The 12,551-nt window shown below is 35.9% G+C and overlaps 1 protein-coding gene across 1 annotated transcript in view; it reads left to right on the top strand.

The window, feature by feature from the left end:
• The window catches only part of Pcolce2 (procollagen C-endopeptidase enhancer 2), an 87,448-nt gene that overhangs the window by 61,790 nt on the left and 13,107 nt on the right, over window positions 1–12,551 (top strand). The window contains exons 3-5 of the mRNA XM_004834385.3: window positions 2,225–2,480; window positions 7,026–7,150; window positions 10,070–10,206. Of these exons, the coding sequence (XP_004834442.1) occupies window positions 2,225–2,480; window positions 7,026–7,150; window positions 10,070–10,206 (518 nt within the window). The remainder of the gene's footprint in view (window positions 1–2,224; window positions 2,481–7,025; window positions 7,151–10,069; window positions 10,207–12,551) is intronic.

The raw sequence follows: 12,551 nt of genomic DNA, 5'->3' as shown, positions 1-12,551 counted from the left end.
TCTAGTTTCCTGATAGCTTTTACAATGAACAGCTGTAGAATTTAGTCCAATACTTTTTCTCCAACTAGTGACAGGATCATATGGCTTTTTCCTTTCCTCTATTAAAATGATGACTTTTCAGAGTAGATCTTCCAATGCTGAACCAACACTGCCATCCCTATAATAAAACCACTTTCTACATCCTGCCAGATCTGACTCCTAATAGTTTGTTTTATTAAACAAATTTCTATCTATGTTCATATTTTTTTCTTCTATTATGTTTACCCAGTTTTAGTATTAGCATAATGTTGATTTCCTAAGATGAGGGGTGAAGTGTTGTTCCTTTTTTCTGCTTTAATGTTTGATATAATTTATCAGTTAAAATGTTTATGAGCCTGCTTTTGTCATATAGGTCGGTTTTCAAGCTAGGAATATACTTTCTTTAATAGGTGCTATTCAAATGTTATATTTCCTCCAGAGTTAGTTTCATTAATTTGTCTTCCAAGGTAGTTCTTAGAAGTTGTCAGATTTATTTCAAAAAAGATTTTTGTAATATGCTTTCTATATCCTTTTAAATTCTGTAAAATCTGTGGTAATGTCTTCTAGATCTTGATATTATAATTTTTAAAATGTATAATTGATTTGTGTAATAGGAAGAAAAGTTCTAAAGGAGTAGGTGAAGTGGGAGGGGTGGGGGAAAGGAAAGAAGGGAAAAGAAAAAATATGAGAAAAGGAAAAAACATGGAAACAAAGTCTTTGCAAATAGGGAAGGGTGGAGGGGTTGAAGGGAGGGCAAGGGAAAGGGAAAAAATTAGAACCGAGATACATCATGTAAAGGCACAAGATCCTAGTGATGAATGCAACTGTATTGTATACCTAAAATGTACCAATAAACTTAATGGAAAATAGAAAGAAAGAAAGAAAGAATTTTATATTGGGGAGTTGGACATAGAGGCGCATACCTATAATTGTAGCACTCTGAGCGGCTGAAGCAAGAGGATCACAAGTTTCATCCCAGCCTGGACAACTTAGTGACTTAGTGAGATCCTGTCTCAAAAACAAAAGAAAGAAAAAGAAAAAAAGAGCCAGGAATGTAGCTCAGTGTGAAGATCCTGGGTTTAATCCATAGTACTCAGAGAGGGAAAGGGAGAGGGGAATTATATGGGGAAAATTATGGTAGAGAAAATCTTAATGATAAAGTGCAAGATTATCTTTGTAATCACTAGTACAGTGTGTTTCAAAGTTGCCTGCTATATAAGTTTTCACCTGAAAAACAAACTAAAAATTAAAAACCTCTAACTTGAAAAAGTAATTTAACAAAAATTACTCAGTTAATTTAATAAATACATATCTTGGTCCAGATTTTTCAAGACTCAAGTTAATTATCTGTAAATTAACTGTTCAACTGCCAAATAAGCCTTTAATTTTGAACTTCGTGGAAACATTTTATATATTGAGATTATCCTTTTATAGTATTTGTCAGAAATGATATTTCAGATGTTTTGTTGCCAAGCAATATGTCCAGGTGTCATGATGTTTTACAGCATCCAACTACGTACTGTGGTCCAGTAAGGACTGGTATTTATAAGCAATGATTTATCACTTAAGACCAATCCAACTATTTTGCAACTTGAAAAGAATAAACTCTTTAATGAATTAGATTGTGTAACATAGAGAATAGCAGAATTTGTCAAAAGAGATTAAGTATTTACATTTTACTAGGAATGCCATATGCTGGAAAACTTTCCTTGGCATAGTTCAAATTTGAGAAAGGAAAATGTCTTCGATATTTTCTTCCTCTCTCCTTCCCTTTTCTTATGGTGCTGGAAGTCAAACCCAGAGCCTTAGGCATGCTAGGCTAGGCCTCTGTCACTCAGCCATATCCTTAGCCATATAGATAGATAGATAGACAGATAGATAGATAGATAGATAGATAGATAGATAGATAGATAGATATAGATAGATATATATAGATATAGATATAGATATAGATAGATATATATAGATATAGATATAGATAGATATATATAGATATATATGGGTTTTTTGGTTTTGGTTTTGGTACCAGTGATCAAACTTGGGATCTTGCGCTTGCACCGCAGGTGCCAGAACCACTGTGCTAAATCCCCGCCCCCTGCCTCTTATATTTTTTATGTGATCATTTTAGTGTTTGACTAGTTGTGAAGGCCTCAGACATTATTTACATGACACAATTTTCTATTTGTTTTTTTTTTTCTTTTTGCAGGTTCCTGAGGGAAAAGTAGTTGTCCTTAATTTTCGATTCATAGACCTTGAGAGTGACAACTTGTGTCGCTATGACTTTGTGGATGTGTACAATGGCCACATCAATGGCCAGCGCATTGGACGCTTCTGTGGCACATTCCGACCTGGAGCCCTGGTATCCAGTGGGAACAAGATGATGGTGAAGATGATTTCTGATGCCAATACAGCAGGGAATGGCTTCATGGCCATGTTCTCTGCCTCTGAACCAAATGAAAGAGGTACTGTTTCCCTATAACAACAACAGTAATGATGGCTCCTGGCTATTGAATGCTACTATGTGTCAGACACAGTTCTTGGCACTTTATATATGTTTACTCCTGTAATGTAAAGTTTAAGAGCAATTCTTCTTAAACAGAGAGTTAAGGAATGCCACTAAACCACCAAGAGACTATTTAAAAATCAATCTTTTACAAAGTCCATATACATTCTTGTAAAAATTCAAATATAGAAATTCACGGGTAAAAGTGTGATATATAAATATATAGATAAACACACTCTTTTACCTACTATAGTCTCCTCTCCAGAAATAGCTATGGCCAATAATTTCTGTATCTATATGTGTGTTTATTTATATTTATGTATTTTTCACAATATCTTTTAAAATATAAATGCAATCATATGTTAATATTATTTTATAATTTTTTCTTTTTACATAATGCTGTCTTGGGATATTTTCATGTTAGTACATGTGAGCTTCTTAGGGTAGTGACCTTAGTGCATCAAACAAGATTTGTGAGTTTTCATCCTTTCACCAAAGAAAACTCCCTAATCCACCCTGGGATTGGGCTGTAATACAACATTACTGGCTGGAGATGTCAGAAGACAGGATCTCGGACTGACAGAGCAGCATGAATGTGAGGAGAAAATCCTAGCAGGGAGCTGCAGAAGAATTGAAGCACAAAGTACACATATAAATTTTACCCAACTAAAATGTGGGGGAAAACCCAGTTGGCCTGGCATTAATCCATCAGCTGGAAGATGAAAGAACCAAACAGAGGTTACAACTGCTGCCCACTGCCCCAGGGACAGACTTTGAGTTTGAGTCTAGCCAAGTTAAATGCCTGCTAAATCAAAAATCATTTCTCATAGGAACTCAACCAAAGCTAACGTGTATCATTCATAATGCCCAATATCTACTCATATAATGAAACATGAAAAGTGTGTCCATACTCAAGTTAGCACACAAGCACTCTAAAGCAGCAATTACAGATTTGTTTCAGGGAAATATATGTAGAGTAAATAAACAAATGAGAAGCAGAAATTTTTTTTTTAAAGAAGAAAGTGAGATAAGGCAGGATGGCACACACCTGTGATCCCAGTACTCAGGAGGCTGAGGCAGAAAGATTGTGAGTTCAAAGCCAGCCTGGACTACATAATGAGACCCTGTCTCAAAACAAAAAGATTCTAGAGCTAGCAGACAGGAATCTGACATTGAAAAGTTTACCTCGTGAGTCTACCAGTTGATTAGAGATGACAGAAAAAGAGTCAATGCACTTGAGTAGAAATAATCTAATCTGTAGAAGCAGGAGGAAAAGCATTGAAGAAAAAGAGCTTCAAAGACCAGTGAGACAATATCAAGTGGTCTAATATATGTGTAATTTTTATCCCAGAAGAAGTAGTAATAGTAATAGTGCAGAAAAAATGTAAGGAAATAATGACTTGATTTGATCTAAACTTGGTGAAGAACATCAATTTATAGAGGCAAGAAGTTCAACAAATTCTGAACAAGATAAATAAAAAAATGAAGCTATATACTTCATGACATCATAAATTACAGAAATCTAAAGATAAAGATAAAATCTTGAAGTCAAGCAGATAAAGCCAAGTTATACACAGAACAGGGGTGTAAATGATGGTTTTCTTTTCCCCAGAAATAAAGGAGGCCAAAGGGCAATGGCACGGCATTCTTCAAGTGCTAGAATAAAATTATCAACCTGGATCCTATTGACAGTCTCCAAACATGATAGGGAAATAAAAGCATTTTCAGATAAACACTAAAAATATCTGAAAGACATTTTTATACATTTTATACATAAGAAATAGTGAAGTCCTTTAAGTTGAGAGAAATTACCCCAAAGGGTACCATGAAGGTAGAGGAAGGAATGAAGATCATTGGAAATGGTTAATTGAAAAGAGTACATATAATTTTCTTCACACTTACCTGTTCAAAACAAAAAATTAACACTGTGTAAGGGTAGGGAATGGGAAAGGGGACCTTACCAGAACCTCTGCAGTTTCCTGTGAGCCGCTAAAATACAAAGCTGCTAAGAATAAAGACAAGAAACAAGACTTAGAGAAAAAGCTGGGTTTGGGACCTGATCAGTGCTGCTCTAGGCAGCAAAGACAAAGGCACCCCAAGCTTGCCACCATTTATTGGGTTCCTAGGGATTATCAGCTGACTCAGAGGGTGGTGATAATTTTAAATTGACAAGGATCTTATAATCAGAGGAAATATCAGATGACTCAAAAAGTGGAGGATGCTGATGAGGATCTTAGGTCGATGAGAAGCTTAACTTGATTAGGACAATGAGATGAGCAAAACATTCTTACAACAGTATGTGAGGTGAATTAAACTGATAAAGAATTTGTCCCTCCCCAAGTTAAACCTTTCTACTCAGTTCTCAAAGACCCAGGATATCTTCAGCCGATATAATCTTGCTCTTGCACATCACAGCATCACAGGACTATTGAGGCCTCAGACAGCCTTAATCATAATTTAATTGTGAAATGATTTTCCCCCAAAATTATGTAGAATGGCTCCTGGCATATAAGAAATATATAATGTATATGTTTGGCAACCAAGGGATGGAGAGATAAATGTAACCTTACTGTCACACGTATGCACACATACATATACAATATGTGAAATACCATAGTAACTGAGTAGATTGTGATAGGTTAAATATACATATTGTAATCTCTAGAGTACCCATTAAAAGTGCAAGAGTTATAGCTAAAAGCCAAAAGGTTAAAGTAGAGCACTAAAATTATCCAACTAGCTTAAAGCTGGAAGAACAGATGGAATCAAAGAAAGATGAGACAAATAGAAAAATAGTAAATGGCACAGCAAATCCAAATATATTGATCAATGTGTTAATACTCCAGTTAGAAGACAGTTACTGTTAGAATGAATTTAAAAATAAGACTCAACTATCTGTTGTCTACAAGAAAGCACCTGAAACATAAAGATCAAATAATTGAAAGTAAATGGTTGAAAAAATATGTGCTACGCAAACTTCATTAAAACTAATGTTTATAAAAAGACACTATTACAAACATGAATAGGCAACTTAAAGAATAAGAGAAAATAGTCACAAAATGTCTGATAAGAATTTGTATCCAGAATAAAGAACTCATACAACTCAACAACAACAACAACAAAAATAAGTCTCAATAGATGTAAAAATGGGTAAAACACTTAGGCATACATTTCTCAAAGAAAGATATGAATGGCCAATAAGTACATGAAAAATTGTTTAATATCATTAGTCATCAGGGAAATGCATGTTAAAATCACAATGAGATACCATTACTTACCCACCAAGTTGTCTAAAACACTGACAGCCCCACATGGTGGCAAGTATGTGAAGCAACCAAAATTCTCAAACCTTGTACACTAGAAAATGATATAAATAATTGGAGTAAAATTTGGGTACTTTTTAATAAAGTTAAAGGTCTACATCTACTCTTGGCCCAGCAATTGTGCTCCTGGGTATTTATGCAAAAAAAGTGAACATCCATATCCCCAAAAATTTGCACAAAAATATTTGTAGCAATCTCTTTTATAGTAGCCTCAACTGGAAAGAACTCAAGTGAACATCAGCAGGAGTACATTGTACCATTTCCATGCAATGGAATACTATTTGGCTATGGAGAAGAACAGACTACCAAGATAAATAGCCACACAAATCTTGTAGACATTATGATCAGGCAAGATAAGCCAAACACAGAAGAGCACCCCTACACGATTCCATTTATAGGGAGCTCTAGTACAAAATTAATGTGAAAATTTTCAAAAAAAGTAGAATGAGGAATTGCCAGCTTGGTACAGAAATATTTTGTGAGAGATGGATTCTATGTTATCATAGGAGCATGACTTACACAGATGCATCCATTTTTCAAATATGTATAGCTAAGGTTTGTGTGTTTCAAAGAATATGAACTTATCTCCCTCAAACCTATGAAATAATAAAAAATGAAGCAGTTGGGATTAGGTAGCAATATAGTGATGATATTTGTTGAAACTTGGTGATCAATACATAGGAGATCAATATATAATTCTAGGGCTGGGGATCTAGCTCAGTGGTTCTGCTGCCTGCCTCACAAGCACAAGGACCCAAGTTTGATCCTCAATACCAAAAAAAAAAAAAATATATATATATATATATATAATTCTATTCAGTTTGTATATGCCTGAAATCTTTTATTAAGAGTTCCAAAAATTATTCTAAACTTGATTTTTTAGAGTGCATTTTCTTAAATTGAGAGATTTGTTTTAAGAATGATTTTCTGTATCCAAGAAATGTTTCAATAAAGTATATTATTTCCTCTAGTTTCAACTCAGTTTTTATTTATTAAATGCAAGTGAAACTAAATTTAGAACATAGTATTAATGTAACTTTCTAAAATTTAGAACATTGTATTAATATAAACTTCTAAAATTATTTGTCAGTGTATTAGTACAATTGCATTATATATTAGTACATACATTAGATATTTGAAATAATATTTGTGGAATTTTTTTCCATATTTAATAACTTCAGGGGACCAATATTGTGGAGGACACCTTGAAAGACCTTCAGGCTCTTTTAAAACCCCCAACTGGCCAGACCGGGATTATCCTGTAGGAGTCACTTGTATATGGCACATCATAGCCCCCCCAAACCAGGTGAGGCTCCTGAAACTGTGAAGAAGGTGTGCATGTGTGAATTTCCCAGACAGTGTGAGGGGCCCACTCTTAGGGCCCTCTGGCTGTGGGGCTCATGCAAGAACTAAAGATAAGGGAGAGGAAGGCCCTGCTCAGCACAGGTATCTTCATATGAAGACCCAGTTAAAATTGCCTTTTGCATTATTTCACTTGCAAAGTCATGGATTAAATTTCCTATTATATGATAACAACTTTCAAAACAAATGGTAGGCAAATTTCACGTAAGATTATTTAACCCTGTAGCAGGTTTTACGAGCATGCTATTGTAAGTAGTAGTGAGTAATTGTAGGTGGATAAAATCCTCAGATACATGTACATTGCAAACCCATAGCAAACCCATCATGTCACAGTCATCCTAATCTCCAAATCAAAAACAGTGCATGTTTCTCACTTCAACAAAACCAACAAAAGCCATATCGTCTCTTTAACAAGGTGTCTAATGTGAAAGCTGGTCTCTTTTAGGATGCTTTTGGTTGTTGTTTAAAATAAAGTTTGTATAAATTGCACACAAAAACTTTATTTATTGCTCTAAAACAGTCAAGAGAGAAGTTCTAGTTTTCTAGTATTTATTAGTTTGTGGTTTTATGAATTTTTGCCCTTTCTGGGAACCACTTTCAGATATTACTAGTAGGACAGAACTTGGCAAAGAAATAAATATAACTTACTTTGTGAACTTTTAAATGTAAGTTTGTAAAAATATTACAAACACTATAGAATTTAATCCAAACACTAAGGTGAGCATTGTGACTGGTTTTTAAAACTTTTTTCTAAATTGATCTTTCAAAACAAAATAAATTGATCTTTCATATAGTTTGCACAAATAATATTTGTCATATATTTATTTTTAAAGTAGACAATTATTCAGTTCAGTGTACCATGCAAGTCAGTGATTTGAACACACATTCACACACGTACACACATGTACACACTTTAATTATAATCCCAAAACTAATTTTTATTTTTAAGAAGAAAAATATAGTCATTTATCTAATAATGGAAGACATATTTCTGAAATTCTTAAACCATTATATAATTCTTGAAATTAAATTGATCATTTTTTCTCTCTAAGACATATGTGAATGTATTTGACCAAATAATTTCAAATTAATTTACTGATTACAGTTCAACATCTCTTTTCCATTGTTCTCCCCTTTGTTTGAGTTTGTTAATATGATTTTTGGCTTCTGCCAATAGTGTTTTCCATAATCATTGTAGTGTTTTAAATCACTACCAGCTTTTTCCAAAAGAGAAAAATATTATGGGACAATTAGGTCTTAAATAATTTGTATACATATCTGTAGATTTATCTATTACTAAAGAATCACCTCCACTTTTTAATTATAGCTTTCATTCTCTTTATTTAATTATTCCTAATCTCTCCAAACATTTTTACATTACTAATTTCTAAAGGAAGTTCAGCTAGTTTTTAATGGAAAGTATATTATGAGTTGCTATATTAATTACTGGTGAAAAGGGAATTTTTTAATACAATTTAAAGCAATTTTAAGTAAGAATAAGCTACTATTCTATATCATGGCTTTGTTTTGTTTGGTGCCAGCGATCGAACTCAGGTCCTTGTGCTTGCGAGGCAGGCGCGGTGCCACTGAGCTAAATCCCCAGCCCTGTATCATGAATTTTTTAAGGTACGTAAGTATATAGATGTGTAGCAATTATGTTCAAAACCAAAATTCACCATGTGTCCATCTGTGCTGCTGGTGCTTCTGTTACCATCTTCACTCTGATTATTGTGTGAGTCTCCTTAACAAATAGGAATTAATGCCCAGTATCTCACAAGAACTGGGTTCTGTTATCTTTACTGAAGTAGCAAGGAGGATTCTATCCACCTGCTGTCCAGCAAGAGAGGACGACATCAGCTGTCTGATTGCCATGGGTGTTAATAGACCCAGTGAGACTTTCTTAGATTCACAATTCAGAAGTGTTGTTAAAGAATCTGCTTATAAGGGAAATGATCCATTGCCTACTAAATTAAAATTTCCTATTCACTAGGATAATTTAGGATACTATTCTTGGTACTAGAACAAAAAATTAAGAAACACTTAAGAATCCTAACACTGTGTATTAGTGCTTCTGTGCAACCTCTTCAGAAATCAACCACATCCCAAGTAGGCGCTACTTCTTGTGCTCACATTTAAAACATCCTTGAGAAAGACGCTGCAGCCAATTCCTACTTCCCTAAATCTCTGAACCTAAAAATTTGACTCCTCTGTATGTAATAGGAATTCTCAAAAGGAGAACAGCTCTATTCATCTTACCTACACATGTATCCACACACATACGTACCACACCCTGATGTACTTTACTATAGGGGACAGTTACATAATAGATCTCCAGAACCAATTACAGTCTGCAGGTTGCTAGAGTTACACAGTGTTCCCAAACTTTTATTGCTGTAAGTGAACAGAGCCCTTAAATTTAAGATCCTAACTAGGGTTTATCTGGGTTTGAGATTGTCTTTTGTAATGATTAAAAATGAAAGCAAAGGGCCAGGGATTTAGCTCAGTGATTCCGGCACCTGCCTCACAAGCACAAGGTCCCGAGTTTGATCCCCAGTACCAAGAGAAAAAAAAAAAAACGAATGCCATAGTTTGGTTAACTAAATAAGAAACCTGGCAAGGGCTGGGAATTTAGCTCAGCAACATAGCGCCTGCCTGATAAGCACAAGGTCCTAAGTTCAATCCCCGGTACCAAAAGAACCAAAAAAAACAAAAGAAATATGGCAATAAAAAAAACATCAATACAATACTTTTTTTTTAACAAAGAAAAACTATGGTATCCTACAAATCTGGAAAGCAGAAATTTTCCTTGGAAGGTTGTTCAACAATGCTATTTTGACACTTCTGTGTTGTGCTTTTTCTAAAGCTTATAGAATTAAAATTTGAGAAGTTTGATGTCGAGCGAGATAACTACTGTCGATATGATTTTGTGGCTGTGTTTAATGGTGGAGAAGTCAATGATGCTCAGAGAATTGGAAAATATTGTGGCGACAGTCCACCCGCGTAAGTAGTACCTGTTTGGGTCATTCAGATTTTCATGACTCTAACTTGATTTTTTTTACCCAATTTTTCAGTTGCATTTATTTCCTGGAAGGTTTTACACTATTGTTTCATTGTAAATTCCAGGGTTCTAGGCCAGTGAAGCCCCACTGAACACTAAAAATTATATTCGTATCTGTAATTACACAAAAATGAAAAATAGGTGGATTGGAAACTTAAATGAGAATTTCTCTTCATCCAAATATATTTTAAAGAGAGGGCAAAGAGAAAGCTCAAATGGAAACACATATTTGTAACATGTATTTGACAAAAGTCCTAGGTCCCAGAATATACCAAAAGAATCCTAAAAATTAATAAAGAAAAGACAAGTTGAGAGAAATTGGGCAAAAAAACAGAAAAGGCATTTCCAAAAGAAGAAAGTTCCATAGTGAACAGACCTTTGGAAAGAGTGGAAATTGGTACAACCTTTGGAAATCAGTTTGGCATTCCCTAATAAACTTGGAAATGACGATATATCATATAACTTAGAGGACAGCCTATGCCCTGCCCTCTGGTGTCCAGATTAGAGATAGTTTTGCCCATGTACACCACCTCAGCAATATTTGTTTGTAATGGGGGGCAGCCCAGTGTTTATCAACAGATTAGCTAAATTGTGTGAAAGTACACACTACATAGCAATGAAAACAGGTGAATCTCAGTTATAAGATGCGGTGAAACAAACAAAAACAAAAAAATACATACCACACCCCTTCATTTACATGAAGCTTAAACACATGCAAACTTATACAATATATTATTCAGTGATGCACGTATTCAAGAAAAACCTATAGGGAAAAGCAAGGAAGTTGCCGGGGATTTAGCTCAGTGGTTCTGGCGCCTGCCTCACAAGCGCAAGGTCCCAAGTTCGATCCCCGGTACCAAAAAAGAAAAGCAAGGAAGTGATAAGCACACAATTCAGGCCAGAGTTGCCTCCTTGAGGGTGGTGTGGGGCAGGTGATGGAGGCCATTGTTGAGCAGTACTTGTTCAGAGGAGTGTGACTAGCGTAGCTTTACTGTGAGCCCACCAACTAACACTTCTACCCAGAGGAATATTTTTCCATAGTTAAAATACTTCTGGGGTAGGACAGTGAAGAACAGTCAGGACAGTGAGGAAACCTATGTGGGGAGAATTCCCCGTTAGAAGTATGAATAGGAGGGCCAGTGTGGTGGAGCACACCTGTAATCTTAGCACTCGAGAGGCTGATGCAGGAGGATCGCCATGAATTTGAGGCCAGCCTGGGCTACTTAGTGAGTTCAAGGCCAGCCTGAACTACATACCAAGACCTTGTGTCAAAAAAAATTTGAACAGGAGGAACATTGAGGATATGGGCACATCACCTCATCATACTCATGTCTGGTTCAAATGCAGTATGAGGGCCATTGAACTTAGTTAAATTCATTAAATTCACACTGACATCAGCTGTGTGCTGAGGGTACCCTGAATACAAAGATAAATATTTAAAATACAAAGAGAAGTAGTGGAATATCCTGAATGGAGTCATTTGGCCTAGTCAGGGCACATGGTCAGGGGAGGCTTTTAGGAAGAGATAGTGCCTCTTGAAGGAAGGAAGGGTTGGAGTTAGAGGCAGAGGGAGGTCAGCCTCCTTCCAAGCAGAATGAATTCTACTCATGAAGATGTGCAGGAGGATAGATGCTATTTCTGATGCCTAAACCTTGTGCTGAGGCCTTTAGAAAGATGAGCAGAAGGGGAGAGTTGGGTTCCATGTCTGCACAGATGGGGCCTCTCCAAGCACATGTAGGTGGCAGTGAGGGGTGCAATGTGCCCTAAGGCCCTAAAACCCCCATCCTGGATGAGATGGAGCAGGAGGCTAGTTAAAGGCTGCTACCATGGGCTGGGAAAAGCCCAAGAGGTAGAGAAGGTGGTAGAGCTGAAGAAACATTTCAGTGGGAAGATGAGTAGGGTAGGTTGGTTGGCTGAGGAGAGGAAGACTGGAGTGACAGGCCAGGGACAGCTGCCATAGCTACTCTGAGCCACAGAGACAGCATCTCGATCTGTTCCTGGGAGCCCCCAGTGTAGAGTAGAGCTAAGTGAGATTTCGCCTTGCCTTTCTCCTTCCTAGTTATTTGTAACATTAATTTGCAGGTGCAAAACTTAGCCCTCAGTACATTATAGCACTGTGATTTTGCACATTTATACAAAGCTCAGTGGCACCATAACAAAAATCTGTCTTTGTTACTAAAATACTCTTCCTTGGGAAAATTCAATTTCCGATATAATGTCTCCAAGAATAGTTCATAGAAAAGGCAGTGGGTGATCACTATAATTACAACATCATATGTAGCAGGCA

The sequence above is a fragment of the Heterocephalus glaber genome, unplaced genomic scaffold, assembly GCF_053883595.1.
Source record: "Heterocephalus glaber isolate CG9 unplaced genomic scaffold, H.glaber_assembly_v1.0 deba00001504, whole genome shotgun sequence".
Taxonomy (NCBI): domain Eukaryota; kingdom Metazoa; phylum Chordata; class Mammalia; order Rodentia; family Bathyergidae; genus Heterocephalus; species Heterocephalus glaber.
Note: the sequence above shows the minus strand (reverse complement) of the source record. Positions and strands in the feature narration are given on the sequence as shown.